Raw genomic sequence first — 18,179 nt, 5'->3', positions numbered from 1 at the left:
ATGAGAACTTCCTTCATCTTGTGTGTGATGGAGAAGAATAAAGGGCTGTGGCTAAAAATCCTGACTCTGAGTTCTTCATTACAAACACACATTATATCAGCTGGTTATTATTCATCCGCTTTATTCTACTCAACATACAAATTCATCCTGAAATCCTTCCATTTCTGTCCTCAATATTCTACCAAATATGAAAGATTCCTTTGGAAGCAGATCTTCAAGGATTTTAGATTTGATTTCCAACAATCAGAATGTTAGAAGTTTCCCTGTTGATCATATTTTACTGATAGTTTCTCCCAAATGTTTCAGATCATTTTTACTGGAATATTCTGAAGTAAAGTTTGTGTTTTCTGGTGAATGGATCAGATCTCACATTTAGTTTCAATCAAACCCTGAGGCTTCTGGAAAATACACACAGCTTTAAAATAATGTTGGATCATCTGCTGACTGTGTCCTTATTAAATGCTTTTAGAGTTTCATTATTTTTAACCCTCGTGTCGTTTTAAAGTTTGAAAATGTGGAAAATAATAAATATTTTCACAGTGAAACTTCTGATGTCCACATTTGAACATTTTTGGGACATTTCTGAACATTTTTTGGTGGAAAAAAAGAGAAATGTTTCTAAAGAACATTCACATAAAAATCAACCAAAATCCAGTAAATTCTCTGGATTTTGGTTGATTTTTACGTGAATGTTCTTAAAGAAAATATCAGAAGTTTTACTGATAAATATGGAATCACTTTAGATATTTTTAGGATTTTTTGGAAGATTTTTACTCATTTTTTGAAGAATTTTCCTGCCAAATTAGGGGGATTTTCTTTTTTTTTTTTAATAAAACTTTTAAGGAATTATTGGAATTTTCTTCCTGAAGGTTTTTGCACATTTTCTTAAATTTGGTGAATTTTTTTGCTGAATTTCTGGATTTTTTTCCTTTTTTTTGGTGCCGTAAATGAAGCCAACAGGAGGGTTGATATCCAGAGCTAATAATAAACAGCAGAGGACTGATGGGTCTCCTTGGTGTTTGCTCCTGTTAACATCTCATCTTCTAGTAGTTCCACATTGAAGGAATTCTGCTGGACAACACTGAGAGCATATGAAGGAATTTTCAATCCAAAATAATGCAGTGAATGTCAAATAAAGTGGTGTTGAAGCTTGTCAGAAGCTTTCAGTGAATGTAGAAAGAGTGTAAAAGCAGCATCCTCTACCAAATGAGCACAATCCATCAATCATCATCAAAGTGTCACAATTCCAGAGAAGACATGAACTGCAGATTGTAAATGAGTCAAAGTATCAATTTAAAATCATTTCTAGACCATGATCACAAAGTCAAACACCAGATTGTTCTTTTGTCCTTTTGTCTCATTTTTGTGATATTTTGTCTCGTTTTTGTTGTTTTTGTCTTTCTTTGTCTGACTTGTTGTTCATCTCATGCTTTGTTTCTCGTTTTTGTCGTGTTGTGTTTCCTTTTTTCTCGCTTGTGTTTTTTGTCTTATTTCTGTCATTTTGTGTTTTGCTTTATTCGTTGTTTTGCGTGCCGTTTTGTGTATTTTTGTCTCGTTTTTGTCGTTTATCCATTCTGCTTTGTAACTTGTTTGTCTAGTTTTTTTTATTTCGTGTTCTTTGTCTCTATTTTTATCGTTTTGTGTCTCATTTTCACAATATTTTGTCTGGTTTTTGTCTCATTTTTTGTCTTTTTTAACCTGACTTTTGTGGTTTTGATCCTGTAGTAAAAAGCGGTCCGGCCCACTTGAGATCAAACTGGGCTAAATGTGGAACCTGAACTAAAATGAGTGTGACTCCCTGATTGAAAGCTTCTTTGAATGCTTCAAACAGTCATTCTCTAATATCAGCCCAGAAAAACGGATCAAAGTTGGTTGTAAGTCCATCTGGAGCCGCTGATTTTCCCAAAGACATTTTCATTCCAGCTCTATCAATCTCTCCAAACACGTGCTTTTAAAGTCAGTCTGAGGAAGAAATGCTTTGACTTTTTAAGAAACAAAAGAAGAGGGCGACTGATTTTGCTCTTCAAGGTAAAATGGGAAAAATAAGAAGGCACTTCAGTGGTGCAAGAAGAGACTCAATCGTTCTAACCTGGCTAAGACTCAGACACTGCAGTCTGAAAAGTGGACTGGCTTTGATTGGGAAGCACAGAGATAGGAACTGTGAGTGTGGTGAACTCGAAACTGTGAGAAATGTTCTTCTTAAGTGTAAGCTCTACTCATGCCAGCAGAAGAAACATTAGAGACAAGGAGCAGCTGGACGAACTGTTTTTAATCTTTGCTTTCTACTTAACATGGAGGAGTGGACAAATATGAAGAAACTTCTGAACTTTCCCATGACCACAGAACTCCATAAGAAAATATGGAGGATTCTCTAAGGACTATGAGTAACACCCAGTAGGTGGCAGCAATACGCCAGTGATGCGTCTAGTCTGCCTAATTCAATGAGGAAGAAGAAAGTAAGTCAGTGTTTCTGCCGGAACTTCACAGTGTGACACCCGGCGGATGTAAACAAAGAAGCATGAGTAAAGTTAGCTTCACTGCTGTGTGGACTGAGCTATAAAACGGCTGTATTATAGTATGAATGAGAAATATCAGAGCGATAAAGTAACGATGTGTTCAGTTGAGTATCCGAGAGAGTTGATCAGCGACAGACTAGCTGCTGCTGCTGCTGGAGAAATATTCTCAGAGTTTGAAAAAACCATCGTCCAGTACCAGGAGGAGATCGATCGTCAGCACAGACTGCTGGATGTCATCTGGAAACCACACATCCCCTTACAACCCATAGGTGTGTATGTGTTTTGATGGTGAAGAATTCTCGTTATAGCATGTGTAGTGGTTGTGTACTCTCTCTTGCATTGTGTAGATAATCAAACTGAGAGCATCCTCCCTATTGGCATCAAATCCGCCGTTTATTTGCAGGAGCTGGTAAAACACACTGATATTACTCTCACAGTCGTACACGTGGTAACCTCTCAATATATTCATCAGCATGGAGGTTAAACTTAATTAGCATTTTGCTAGCGGAGCTTAAACTGATCATCTTACCACGGCAACCGGACACAGCAGACTGAGACTGCAATGTGGGGGAACACACCATAGATATGAAGAGTAGATATGCTAATCGACGTGCCTACGTGGCAGCCATCTTGGAGGGGGCAAAGTTCCCATTCAAAGCAATGCATGCACATTGAAAATAAATCAGAATCTGCTCATTTTTCAACCGATTTTCGTGTGGTTTAGTTCATTCTCAACGTCAAAAAATGTGCCATTGATAGAGAATATTTGATCTGGAAAAAAAAAAAAAACACCGAAAAGGGCTTCCTACAAATGGAGCCTGCAATTTTAGTTATCTTATTATTTAGGTCCAAAGGCCAGGGAATCTTTTCAATTCAGCCATTGCATATATAAATGTAAATACTTAGATATGTAGAAAATGTTTTGAGATCAAAACATTTAATTGCTGCTATTCACCTTATTCAGGAAGTGAGGCAGGGCGGCGCCATTTTTGAGAGCGACTTCCGGTTGACCGTCTTCGCACTACAACAACATCGAGTCCTCTCGCTACTGTAGCTACTTTTAACTGTTCTTTTAAGCGATTTTAACATGTTTGGCATCAATTGCGCTGTCAGTGGGTGCCACAACAACTGGGGAAAGATGAAGCTTTCTCTCACTCAGAATTGTTTAGTAGCACGGAAAGGTTAGATCTGAATGCTGCGGACCAGCTCATGGCTATGTAAACACACAGCTTGCATTGGTCACTGTCAGCGCAGCTACAGCGATTCTACCAAAGTTCAGTTTCCACTAAAGACCTAGCTATGCCATCAGTGAGGTAAAAAGATACTTTCTGCTATTTTGAGACATTGTTATGACTGCGGTTTGGTCAGAATCAGTTTTTTGTTGCTCCAGGGAATTAGCATTAGCTTGTGACAGGGCTAATAACACAGTAAACCGCAGGAGCTGTTTCAGAAATGACAATAACAACCTCCGTTTGCACAACCACATCGTATATACATGAATCAAATTAAGTTTTATTCAAATCAACATACCTTCCATAATATCGCAGCTGGGTGACTGCAGGACCATCCCAACCCAGCGATGCAGTAGCATCCCGTGGTCTCCACCACTCCATCAGCTGTCACCAACACCCACGCCATGTGTGAGGAGGTACTAGACTGACTCGGGCTGACATTAGCTTTAAGAAACGTATATTCCCGTTCTTGATGTAACAGAACAGCGCCGACTTTAACACTGTGCAAATATTGATAGGCTTCAGTGCTCTTATAATTCCTCATAGCCGAGCGATCAACGCCAAGAGACAACACGAAATAGTTAAAAATATCGCCATACATGACTTGTGGCCACTTTTTCATGTCATCCTCCCACTCTGTAATAAGTCGCGGATGAGGCAGACTTGATCCATTTCTGTTTTTTAAAGAGGTTTTCGTTTCTTCCCACATCACTTTCTCAGTTGTAAACACCGCCATGACCGAGTTACCGGAAGTGCTACTCAAAACAGGAAGTCCCGCCCGTTGGAAAATGGGCGGAGCTGAATAAGGTGAATATAGTTGCAAGAAAGCTCTCTCTCCTCAGAGCTGTTTCCCACTTCTTCCTCAACCCATAGTCTTTGGGAAACCTACATGGAGTAAAGAAAACAAGTAGACAGAGAAGTAAATAAGTATGTACACAACAACATATTTGAAAAGAAATCATGCTAATAAATTAAGTGCAAAGAACTCAATTAGCCAATATACAGGAGACCAAAGTTATTTCATTTGATAAGTATAGCCTTGTTTAGTATCATTTCAATTATCTGAGAGCAGTCCTAAAGAATTGCCCAATCATAAAATGGGTTTGGAGGAATAAGATAGATGCTAATATATATGTGAGTTAGGCTTTATAACTACTATTGGTAGTATTGGTGGTATTAATAGTAATGCGACTACTATCTGTCTGCTTATCTGTCTGTCTTGGAAAGTGTCTTTGAGTGTCTCAAAAAGCGCGATATAAATTTGATGTATTATGATTATTATTACTACTAGTAGTAGTGGTAATACACAACTACTGCTGCTGATACTGTCACTGCTACTACAACTTGTAATACTAGTAGATATGCTGATACTACTTCTACTACTCTAACAGCTACTTGTACTACTACTACTACTACTGCTTGTACTTTTAGTATTACTACTACTGCTTATACAACTATACTACATGTACTATTAATCATCTGGTATTTGGTTGTCCAGCTGTTAGCCCGTGTTAGTGTTTTGCTAGTGGTTAACTAGCTAGCTCTCATAAACTGGAAGCTCTCAACAAGATTTAATAATGAAAAAAGAGCCAAAAACTATTCTTACCTGTGGAAAGTTATTCCAAGTTTCCTTGTCTTGGTCGTCCGATGTAGTGTGCAACTGTATGCAGCACAATGAGCCGGCATTCTTCTTGTTTTAGTTTTCGTGCCACTGACATCAATGGAAAACACTGAAACTTTGCCCCCACTAGCTTAGTGTCTCCGTAGGCATGGCGCTCAGAGGGGCTTGTCGTATCTACTCTTCATACCTATGGAACACATCCCTAAGTCTGCAGGGGCCCGGACGTTGTGCGTCCACGCCATATCCGGTGGTCACCGTGGGAACCAAATATGTAATATGAGATGGCAAGTGGAATCATTAACTCCGCTACACATGTAGAACATCATGAAGTGTTCAGGTGAATAGTTAACGGTGAACTGAGACACATTGTGAGGAAGAGAGGATGGGCTCATAATATGGTGTCTAGGGCTGCATGATATTGGAAATATGAGCGATATGGGTGTCTAGAACTGCAATATCGATATATATTGCGATATTGGATATTAGTGCTGTTGTCCGATGTGATAACCACTTGTTCCTCTTCTTGCAACCCCCAGTTCGTCAACACATCCCACAGGGCAGCCGCTATATTTTCACCGGTGTGGGAGTCTGGAAAGTAGGAGACTTCTAAGCAGCGTGTTTTCAGATCAAAGTCATTTGTGAGAAAGTGAACAGTAAAATTGATGTAGGGCTCAGTAGTACGACTGGACCATAAATCTGTGGTGCTTGCAAAGAAATCCACATTATTAAGCTCCGCTTTTACAGACCCCAAGCATGCCTCGTACATCTGTGGAATGGCGACTTGGGAAATAGTTCAGTGATGACACTTGGTATCTGCGGTCGAATTCTTTCAGCATATCCAAAAAACCTTCTTTGCACACGACATTAATGGAGAGTGTGCATTTCACGATATAACGTGTAATGGCCTCAGTTAAACCTTGGTGGCGGTTGGAAGTTTTTTCATATGGTGTAACAGAAGAAAAACTTTCACCAATTGTTGTCTGTGTGCTTGCCTTTCTTTTGTCTGCCTTCATGGGAGTAGCTCGTGGTGTTTTAGATCGTTAGAAAACAGCATACAGTTCCTTGTGGTTGTGTTCGAGGTGGCTGTGCAGATTTGTAATGTTTCCTCGCGACGTAGCCACAATTTTTCGGCATGACTTGCAAAGTACTTGCGTCTATGACTCGTTCTGTCTCCTAAAGCCGTAGTACTCCCAAATTTCTGAGGTGCGCTGTTTTTTACGCACAAGTTGTTCGTTACAGTCGAAACTCACAAAAGTAACAATAAATAAAAATTTATTGAAAATTAAATAATCAAAAACAGCCATTACTTTTGAATTGTTGATTAACATAATTATTTTAAAAAACAAACTAATGAAACAGGCCTGGACAAAAATGATGGTACCTCTATAAAAGATTGAAAACTATTTGACCAGAGTGACATGATTAACTCAGGTGTGTCATTTAATTGACATCACAGGTGTTTCCAAACTCATAATCAGTCAGTCTGCCTATTTAAAGGGAGACAAGTAGTCACCCTGCTGTTTGGTGAAAAGGTGTGTACCACACTGAACATGGACAACAGAAAGCGAAGGAGAGAATTGTCCCAGGACATCGGAAAAAAAATTATAGACAAACATCTTAAAGGTAAAGGCTATAAGACCATCTCTAAACAGCTTGAAGTTCCTGTGACAACAGTGGCTCATATTATTCAGAAGTTCAAGACCCACGGGACAGTAGCCAACCTCCCTGGACGTGGCCGCAAGAGGAAAATTGATGACAAATTGAAGAGACGGATCGTTCGAATTGTATCCAAAGAGCCCAGAGCAACCTCCAAAGAAATTAAAGGTGAACTCCAAGGCCAAGGTACATCAGTGTCAGATCGCACCATTCGTCGTTGTTTGAGCCAAAGTGGACTTCATGGGAGACGACCAAGGAGGACACCACTGCTGAAAAAAACTCATAAAAAAGCGAGACTGGAATTTGCAAAAATGCATGTTGACAAGCCACAAAGCTTCTGGGAGAATGTCCTTTGGACAGATGAGACCAAACTGGAGCTTTTTGGTAAGGCACATCAACTCTATGTTCGTAGACTCAAAAACCAAGCATACGAAGAAAAGAACACTGTCCCTACGGTGAAACATGGAGGAGGCTCAGTAATGTTTTGGGGCTGCTTTGCTGCATCTGGCACAGGGTGTCTTGAAAGTGTGCAAGGTACGATGAAATCTGAAGACTATCAAGGCATTCTGGAGAGAAATGTGCTGCCTAGTGTCAGAAAGCTTGGTCTCAGTCGCAGGTCATGGGTCTTCCAACAGGACAACGATCCAAAACACACAGCCAAAAACACCCAAGAATGGCTGAGAGAAAAGCGTTGGACTATTCTAAAGTGGCCTTCTATGAGCCCAGATCTGAATCCCATTGAACATATGTGGAAGGAGCTGAAACATGCCATTTGGAGAAGACACCCATCAAACCTGAGACAACTGGAGCTGTTTGCTCATGAGGAGTGGGCCAAAATACCTGTTGACAGCTGCAGAACGCTCATTGACAAATACAGAAATCGTTTAATTGCAGTGATTGCCTCAAAAGGTTGTGCAACAAAATATTAAGTTATGGGTACCATCATTTTTGTCCAGCCCTATTTCATTAGTTTGTTTTTTTAAATAATTATGTTAATCAACAATTCAAAAGTGATGGCTGATTTTGATTATTTAATTTTCAATAAATTTTTATTTATTGTTACTTTTGTGAGTTTCAAGTGATTTCAGTGAGAATTGTGGGTTTTTCCTTCTTTAACTGAGGGGTACCAACAATTTTGTCCACGTGTGTACATACATATAAGTAGAAATAAAATAATTAAAATAGAACTGTTGAATTGAGCATTTTTTACCTCAAAATGCACCAGAATGCAGGAAAATGACTCAATTTTTTCCGCTATCACTGACACAGAAATTTGTGGCTTTTTGTGGCTCATTGTTATTCTTATGAGTGAGCTACAGTGGCTCTTCATTTCAAATTCCTAGTGCAAGCACAGCTTTTTGCATCAAACATTTGACTCTTGAGCTGATTTTGTTGGAGACAGCCAGTCCTGGACAAAGTGACAGATGTGTGTTCTCCCATCATCACAGTAGTAACCATTGTCTTTTGTCTTTTTCCCTCCAGAGCTCCCACAGTCTTATGTCTGTGAGAATGAGAAGACTGTTGTTGACCATCAGCTCCATGACCAGGAGAAAAACTCCATGGTGGACCATGAGGACCCAGAGCCTCCACGGATTAAAGATCAGCAGGAGGAACTCTGCACCAGTCAGGACCAATCAAACCCAGAGATTTCTCAAATTAAAATGGAACAGGAAGAATTGTGCTCCAGTCTGCACCAATCAAACCCAGGGTTACCACAAATTAAAGCGGAACAGGATGAACTCTGCTCCAGTCAGGAGGAAGAGTTAATTGAATTGAAACAGGAGACTGATACCTTTGAGGTGACTCCTGCTGATGAGGAAAGTGACCACAGTGAACCAAAACCAAACAGTGATCAGCTCCTGTTTCACATCTCTTGTGTAGCTGAGAGCCCAGATCAGGAAGGATGCAAGGATGTAAACTCAGGATCAGCTAGATGCATCGAGCTGAAACCAAGACATCAGAGTAACAACAGTCACAGTAATGATGTAGACAATGCTCCAACATCAGCGAGACAGTGTGATAATGACAAGGCAAGAAAATCTGCAACATGCGAGGTCTGTGGAAAAGGTTTTAGGCCTAAATCAAATTTAATTAGACATCACAGAACCCACGCAGGTGAGAAGCCATATTCTTGTGAAACCTATGGGAAAAGCTTCAGTCAACAGTCCCATTTGACTTACCACATGAGACGTCACACAGGTGAGAAACCATATGTTTGTAACATTTGTGGAAAAAGATTTTCTGGTTCATCAGCACATTATAAGCACATGGCAGTTCACAAAATGGGAAAGCAATATTCTTGTGGAACCTGTGGAAAAAGCTTCAGTCAACGGGGCTCTTTGACTGCCCACATGAGATGTCACACAGGTGAGAAGCCGTATTCTTGTGGAACCTGTGGAAAAAGATTTTCTCAATCATCAACACATAATAGGCACATGGCAGTTCACAACATGGGAAAGCAATATTCTTGTGGAACCTGTGGAAAAAGCTTCAGTCAACGGGGCTCTTTGACTGCCCACATGAGATGTCACACAGGTGAGAAGCCGTTTTCTTGTGGCACATGTGGAAAAAGCTTCAGTCAACGGTCCTATTTGACTGCCCACATGAGATGTCACACAGGTGAGAAGCCATATTCTTGTGGAACCTGTGGAAAAAGCTTTAGTCGACAGACCTATTTGACTGACCACATGAGATGTCACACAGGTGAGAAGCCGTTTTCTTGTGTAACCTGTGGAAAAAGCTTCAGTCAAACGGGGCTCTTTGACTGCCCACATGAGATGTCACACAGGTGAGAAGCCATATTCTTGTGGAACCTGTGGAAAAAGCTTCAACCGTAGTCATCGATTAAAAGCCCACATGAGAATCCACACAGCTGAGAGGACATGATCCTGAAACATCTGTGGAAAACATAATGTGAGAATTAAAGCTGCTGTCCGGAGTTTGAATCGCAGCGTCTCCCAAAACACTTGTGGTCCCACCCTCCCTCCCTCTGATTTCGCCCCTTTATTTGTGCACGCGCGCAGTACATGAGAGAAGTGCCCAGAGTGCTGCAGCATCTCGCCTGTTTTGCTGTTTTCCCCTCTTCTACATTTAGTACATTTAGTGAATAATAAAGGAATTACGTTAGAATGCTGTATTGAGTCTAACTTGTCCTAATACCAAAATAACATGAATCTTCTAGGACGAACGAGTAAAGTTTCAATATGTGATTACACTCGTGTATCCCTCTCGATGACGTTGTTTATCAAACTTAGTGCATTTACGCGTGTATATGTGTTACATTGTTTATTTCTATCGAGAGTTCAGAATTGCATGACTCCTCTGACGAAGAGTATGCCCCAGACGCCCCAACATCTTCCTCCAGAGGTCGGGCATCTAAACGAAGCCGTCAGCCGGGCTATGGAGGCCGTGGCCGGGGAGCGACGTGAGCACCCCGAGCCAAAAAACGTCCTGCAGTCTCTTGGCCTGACAAGCCGTGGGATTGGTAACTTTTCTGGAAGTTGCTGATCCCTGATGCTCTCTCCTCCACAAGCAAAACAAATGTGCGCCCGGTTGCGTAGTGCGTAGCTCGCCCACCTCTGCATGGGCTTGCTTGCTGTGCGCGTAACCGTTGATTGACAGCATGACAAAGCTGAAGCTTGAACTTGATTGGTCGGCAGCGACCGGCGCTTTTTGGAATAACATGGGGGTCTATGAGAGGAAGGCGGAGCTCAGGAATAAATTTTCATATCGCGTTATACTAACTTTATATTATAGTATCGAACTAGACTAACACATTTAAGCTTTGTTAAAAAATGATACATAAATTGAAAACAAACGGAAACTCCGGACAGCAGCTTTAAGGTTGAAACAACATGTAAGAATTGGTACAGGTTAAAAGTAGATGTTTTAGATTTAAAGCAGCTTTAGTCTGTGCTTCAACAACAATTGTGAGGAAGTATGTAAGCAATCCTTGATGATTAGACCAGATGGAGTCTGGACTGTGGTGGTGGTGGAGCAGCAGGCAGAAGAACCAAACTGAATGTCTGGATGGATATGGTATTGGTACAGACTGCTACATTTCTGCTATCATGACATCCTTCATCAGCAGAGCAGTGATTGGAGATAATGTGAAGCTGTTTGGAACATTTTCACATCCTGCTGAGAGAACATGGCTGTTCAGGTGTGAACATACTGCTGGAATCCACTCAGCTTGAGCTCTGCTGTCTTTCTAGTAAAAGGAGGCAACGAGATACAGAGACATTGTGACAGTAGAACACAACAGAGTGTGTCACTGTAGCAGAGGAGATCTGGACGTGAAATAAAGTTGTAATAAAAAGTCTACACTCCATGACTGCTTCATGAAATGTTTTGAATGTTTTCAAACAGATGAACATTTACAAGTTGTTTCATAATTAATGTTGAAGATCCCCAGCAAGAATATCTCTGAGTCAGATATCAAAGACATAACCAACATTATTATGTTTTCAAGCAACAGACACGTGGTTTTACTAGTAGCAGCTGATACACTCCTGCAAATGTCAAAACCAGAAATGTTAAAAACAGGTGAAGCTGTGCTGCAGTTTCTGCTGGTTACATAAAGGTCTTATGCTATTTATTTCTTCTATTGTCACCACATAGGTCATCTGTGTGATTTGTTAGTAGGATCTCATTGTGTCGTCATACAGCACATTGAACCCTTGTATTGTCTGAACGTCCTGAACACTCCTCCTGTCCTCAGGGTCAAAAATGACCTGCCTCCACTGAGCCTCTAAAATAGAGCAGCTTAATTGAATTTTTAACCAAAAATCTATTTTACATGAAGAAACAACCTGTCATGCATCACACACTTTGTGAATGCCTGTTTTTGCTTCCTCAGAGGGTAGAAAGACTGTATTTAATCAGTGAACACCATTCGTTTTTATACCATTGTTCATGCTGTAACTGTTTTCTTTCTTTAAGTAGAGGTTTATTATCACTATTATTGCTGCTACAGGTACTGCATAGGTGTAAACATTTCTTGTTTTGCAAGAGATAATACTTCTATAGCCTAATAAAGTACCAGAAATGTGCAGAAATGAACTTGAAATGCATTTTTGAAGGGAAACAACAGTGTACTGTATACTGTACAATGGAATATAAAACTACAAAACTCAACTACCAGACTCTAGTACTCTCATTTTTTGAGTCATTACTCCCACCTGAAAGATGCATAACCTACATCAATCATAAGAATAGAAAAAATAACAGATTCAAGCAAAATATTCCGAACATATTAAGCTCTAATTAACACATGGAGGACAGAATGCAACTGTATTTGTCACACGTGCAGCACACAGTATTTGTTTTACAGTCCTTCTTGTTACTCCTGGATGACTGAAAAAAAAATCTGATCTCTGACCTGCTGGGAACTCAAACCTGAAAACTGTCCTCATAGCTTCAGCAATATCAGATTAGTCCATATTAATTTGAAAATCTGCAAATATGACAATCTCAACAGTCCAGAAGTAGCCATGCTATAGAATCTTGACCCCACTATGTATTATGCTAGTTATTTAATGTTTTGTAACCTGGGTCACTTTTCCATGCTATAGAATATTGACCCCACTATGTATTATGCTCTCGCTAACACCACCGATTACCCAGCCAGCAGCGAGATGTCAACACCAGGTGAATGGGGCACAGAAGTGGAGGTTTTGGCCTTCGCATCGATGCTGAACACCACAGTTCATGTTTTCTGCACATCAGGGAAGATCAACAACACCACCATCTACAAGTGGCTCGCCTACTTACCAGTGAAAGGAACCACCCTCATTCTTCAGCCATCAGCTCCTGGGTCCATCTTTATCAGCAACATCTGCAGCCACTTCCAGCCTATCTTCTCTGTTTAAGCTGATTCAATGTATATTTGAATGTAAATACAATGCATTTGTAAATAAAATCATTATTTTCAATAATGTGTTGTAAAGTTTTCATCCAGTCTCTCTTTTGTGCTATAAAAGTATTGGCCCTCATGAGTTTTCCTATAAACTTATATATTATTATTATTATTATTATAAATAATTATTATTGCAATATTGAAAAATATCATGTATTTGTAAAACACAAAAATATTTTAATTTTCATGTGTTTAAATAATTTTTTACAGAATAATTGGGGGTGGGTCCCTTTTCCATGAGGGTCAATTTTCTATCTGACACCGGGTAAAAAATGACCTGAAGACAGTCTTTGTACCCTGGTGGTGTACAGCTTTGATGAAAATATAAACAAAAACCATGTTTCACTTTTTCTAATGTTGGGGTCACTTGAGGAAAAGTGATCAAATTTCAAGTTGAAAAAGGTCATTTAGGGGCCGTTCTATGCTATTAAACATGGTGGCCTGGTTCATTTTGACCCGAAGACAGCACTAAGGTTCAAACAACAGCAAATCAGTAAAAGTATTTTCCAGTTGAGTATGCTAAGAATTTACCTCAAGTTTAAATAATGAGTCCACAGTATTATTAGTTATTTAAAGAAATGCATGACCAGAATTAGCAACAAAAATGACTAAAATGAGACACAAAATGAACATCTCATTTGGATCATTTTGTACATTTCAGTCTGTTTTTAGGGGGGGGAAAGTGTCATAAATCAGACCATAAATGATCTATGAACAACCCTCTCTGTGAAAACCCTCAGAATGTTGAATAGAATAAATGTGGACAGTTTCATGACTGTAAGAGAAGATTTCTGGATCATTTTGTGTCTCATTTGTGTCATTATGTGTTGTGTTTTGGTCAGTTTACGTCTTTCTGTCTGGTTTTAAACATTTTGCATCTTTTTTCTTCTAACAACGTAGAATCTGGCATTTTCTATCCTCATTTGCTCTCCTTTGTTTTGAAGCTTGAAGGGCATTCCAGACTCTCTGAAAAGGACAGAAAAAGTGTTGAGGACTTGGCCTCTGCCTGGGACCTCCCTCCTCTAACCGAGGAACAGAAGATGGCTTTTTGAGAATTGATCTATAGATCGATGGATAGATCGATAGATAGGAAATTCAAGAACCATTTTTAGCTCCAGTTAGCACCTGGAGGACGTTGTCAGATTACGTTGCAGAATAAATAGAAGAACCAACATTAAGAAAATGTTTTCAGGATTTTCTTGCAGCATCAAATGACAGAATGTTTTTTATCAAAGGTTCCTGTGACACTCTAACAACAGTGAAACATTTTGCCTATAATGTTCTGAGGATGTTTTGGGGATGTTGCTGTTGAGATTGTTCTTCTGTAAAACGTTTCATGACAGCAAAAGAAGGACGTTCTCACTCCAGCATTGGAAAAAATGTTTTTGGAACATTTTGGGAATAAAAAGAAATTTTTCCACTAAAAATATTACTGGAAGTTTGCGGAATTTTCTCTGAATTCTTTTGAAATTAAATATAATCTAGATGGGAGATATTCTGTGGAATTTAAGTGTTTTCCCAGTAGCATGACTGTTAGGAACCATTTTAGCTCCTGTTAGCACCTTCATTTATCCCAGTGTGTGGTTTCCAGACTTTATGCTAAGTTAACTGGCTGCTGGCTGTATGTGCTGTCAGTCTCATCTGTGAAACATTAGCATTACAGTTTTTTTTTTTTAAAGATTGATTAAGCATGATTTTGAAAACAGGGCTCAGAATTTCAGATCACTACACACAATTAACACAACCACACACACAATATGCACAACACCTCAGGTCCTGTGCAAAATGAAACATGCCATTCAAACAAAACCTTATTATGTTACTACATGAAACACACACATTTCATTAGGATTAATTCTGTCTGAACCAGATACACACTGCTGTGTTTAACGTCAAACACTTTTAGCAGTTCTACCTCTCAGTGGTTAGATTACTGTCAGTGAAGTACACAGAGAAAGTACAAATACACAACATGGTAAATTCACCAAACACAACACAAGATCAGTGCTGCAGACTGTTGAAAATATGATTTATTTCTCTTCATAAAACCAGAATCAGTCAACATAGACAATCACAACAAAACATGTCCCAACACTGTAAGCCCAGAAAACAGACAAATAAAAATATTGTACTACCAGTACAGGTTAAAGTACTGTACAATAAAAGAAGAACACAAAAAGACATTTGAAGAAAATAAATTCAATACTACACATCTCTTTGCCTAGCTGGATCTGGACAGAGAATTTCATCAACATGGCAGGAAATATCCTCATGGACACGACAACGTGGGAAGAACCGTCTTGAATGATGGATCCATCCTTGCAGCTGCAGCGTCGATTTGGTCACAAGCCTCTTCCATGGCCTCAATGAGGGGAACCTGGAACCACCATGGAGAAAAAAAAACTCTTGGATGGGGTTTAGAAATGTAGAACATGGTGGAAGGTCCAGTACTGTAAACTGTGGATGGTGTTAAACCAGTTGTGGAGCAGAGCAGAGCGGTGGAATGAAACATGGTTCCAGATGATAATGAGCTGCATCTGGAGGATTTGGTTCATTACTGTGAGGAGGTTGTGGAACCAGTCCAAAAATGTGATCCGTGTTGTAAGGGCCCATATTGGCATGACGGTGGTTTTCTAGAGCTCAGACCTTATTGGTGTGTCTACAATAAAGCATTCATGTGTTTCATGTGTGTGTTTAACCAACTGGCTCATAGGTGTGTTGATTTATCAGTCAGTGCTTTGGACCTGAAAGGAAGTGACATCATGATAGAATTCTGTGTCTAATGTAACACGTGTGTTTAGTGTTTGCTAAATCACTGTGTGTGTTGTTCTGCAAAAAGTGTGAGGCTGACTTTGTGTTTATAGTGGTGAAAATCTGCTCCAATGTTTTACTCCTTGAGTGTACACTGCAAAAACTCAAAATCTTACCAAGCCTATTTGTCCTATTTTTAGTCAGAATGTCTCATCCCGCTTGATTTCAGGTAAATTCACTTCACAAGAGACATTTCAGCAAGATGGAGGGACTTGTTTTAAGGCAATGCATCTTAAATATCTTGTTAAGTCAAAACAATTTGAAATGTTCTTGTTTTAACCCTCGTGTCGTCCTACAGGTCAAATTAACCCATTTTAGAGTTTGAAATGTGGAAAATATCTATATTTTAGCAGTGAAAACTTCCACATTTTCAACAATTTTGCAAAATTTTTGAACATTTTTTGGTGGAAAAAACAAGGAATGTTAGAAAAAGTTTCTTTAAGAAAACTCAGAAAAAAGGTTGATTTTTTCCTAGATGTTCTTAAATAAAATATTAGAACTTTTACAGATATATATGGAATCACTTTAGATATTTTAGTATATTTTTTGGAAGATTTTTCTTCATTTCTGAAAATATTTACAATTTTTTTTTCATTTTTTAAATTTTATTGCCAAATTTGGTGTTTTATTAAGCAAAACATTTAAGGGAAACTTTTAAGGAATTTTCTTCCTGAAGATTTTACAAACTTTTAGAAATTTGGGGATTTTTTTGCTGATTTTTTTCAGACATGTGAACAATATTTTTTGGTGCTGTAAATGATGACAACAGGAGGCTTAAGACACCTCAGCTTGACAAAATATCATTGGTAAAATAAAGCTTAAAATAAGCTTCACAGCTAATTTTAAGAGCTCAATATTCTAAGTATCATATCTTATTTCAAGAAATCTTACCAAACCGTTTTTCTCTTGTTCTATTGGCAGATTTTTCATTTCATTCAAGGTAAAAATTCTTTGAAATCAATTTTTTTCTTGTGTTGAGAGGGGCATTTTTTACAGTGTAAAGTGTTGAAAATGAGGTAATTCTTTTTCTTTTCATGTTTATGCAATCATAAAAACTGTAAGTGTCCTCATAAGGTGAGATAAGGTCCGACCTTGAGGTCTTTCTAGTGAGAACAAATGTGTTGTGTGTGAATTTGTAGCAGCAGAAAACACTGATAAGCTGCCTCCACCACACAGTCGGAGCACCGAGCTGCAGATGCAGTTTTGGGCTGCGTTTGGAGAACGTGTCTTTTCTGCACGGAGCTTTTCTACCCATCTTCCTCTGTGTGTACCTGCTCAACTGGAGCGGTGAGTAAAACCACATTTAAAACCTCCTTTCTGTGCCTTCTTTTTAAAAAACAGAAAAACTTCAGTGTCGGTTAATTCTAGTTGGAATGAGAACACAACATGTGGCTTTTCTCTGATGTTTTCCAAAACATGTTTCTGCCTGTGAGCGCTCATGCATGCTGCAAATTTTACACTTTTTCTTCATTTAAGTCTCCATTTTCACTTGTTTTCAGTCAAAAAATGTTCCCTGAACGCATAAAGGTGTAATTAATTACTGTGTAATTGATGCTGCTAATTAACGGAGCGCACAACGAGTGTTTGTGGAGGTCTGGAGGAGTTTTTAAAGGCTTTGGAGAAAAGAGTCTGCTAAATGAGATTGTTGAATTGTAGGAAACTGGCTTTTTTCTCTTTTTTTCCTTTAGCTCGTGGCATTATGAAACATTTTTAACCAAACAAGTCTTGATCATTTTGTGCATTTGAAGCCTCTGATGGATCTTCAGTCAGTTTCTTTGTGTGCAGAATGTCTAAACACTGACAGACATCCAATAAGTAAGATGTAAACCCAACATTAACTCTCTGTTTGAGAAAATAGAGGCTTTACATCTGTCATTTAAACAATTAAACACACATCTACTTCTATGGTCCACAAACCGGCAGTTCTGTCGGTGTTGATCAGCAGCATTTGATGTCTAACCCTCACTTTAAACACAGTCTTTAGGGGGCAAAAAACCCAAAAAACATCAAATATTCAACCAGAAATCCCTCCAGAAAACTTCATCTACTGCAACTCCAACAATCGACAACATGCCTAGTGAAACACTGGGTAACTTTTTAGCCAATAATTATGAAATAATTGACACTGACAGCATCAATGAAACTCCAAAATCAACAATAAACCCATTGAAAGAAGTATGTTGCAAGTTACAGCTCATTTACTGTGTCTTGAAGCACCAAAAATGATGAATGAAAAAGTCTGAGAATACCAATAGATGGAGCTTTGGATAGAAAACAGACCTCAGCCTTATTCTTTAACTTGAATTAACATCTCAAGGTGCTTCCAAGGTAGAAGCAGAGCTCTTAAACAGAGTTTATTTGACTTCATGTACCGTTTTTGCTTGGAAATATTGTGCTGAAAATCAAGTTGTTAACATGTTCATATG

The 18,179-nt window shown here is 39.0% G+C and overlaps 3 protein-coding genes across 21 annotated transcripts in view; 2 read left to right on the top strand and 1 right to left on the bottom strand.

The window, feature by feature from the left end:
* The window catches only part of LOC127531985 (zinc finger protein OZF-like), a 165,992-nt gene that overhangs the window by 63,428 nt on the left and 84,385 nt on the right, over positions 1-18,179 (top strand). The window lies entirely within an intron of this gene.
* The window catches only part of LOC127531974 (zinc finger protein 883-like), a 114,394-nt gene that overhangs the window by 50,888 nt on the left and 45,327 nt on the right, over positions 1-18,179 (bottom strand). The window lies entirely within an intron of this gene.
* Positions 2,503-12,167, top strand: LOC127531993 (zinc finger protein 883-like). The gene is given in 3 exon segments (XM_051942895.1): positions 2,503-2,785; positions 8,508-9,772; positions 9,774-12,167. Coding segments are annotated over 3 exon segments (1,611 nt in total). The 5' UTR covers positions 2,503-2,577; the 3' UTR covers positions 9,912-12,167.

This window comes from Acanthochromis polyacanthus, chromosome 22, assembly GCF_021347895.1.
Source record: "Acanthochromis polyacanthus isolate Apoly-LR-REF ecotype Palm Island chromosome 22, KAUST_Apoly_ChrSc, whole genome shotgun sequence".
Classification (NCBI taxonomy): Eukaryota; Metazoa; Chordata; class Actinopteri; family Pomacentridae; genus Acanthochromis; species Acanthochromis polyacanthus.
Note: the sequence above shows the minus strand (reverse complement) of the source record. Positions and strands in the feature narration are given on the sequence as shown.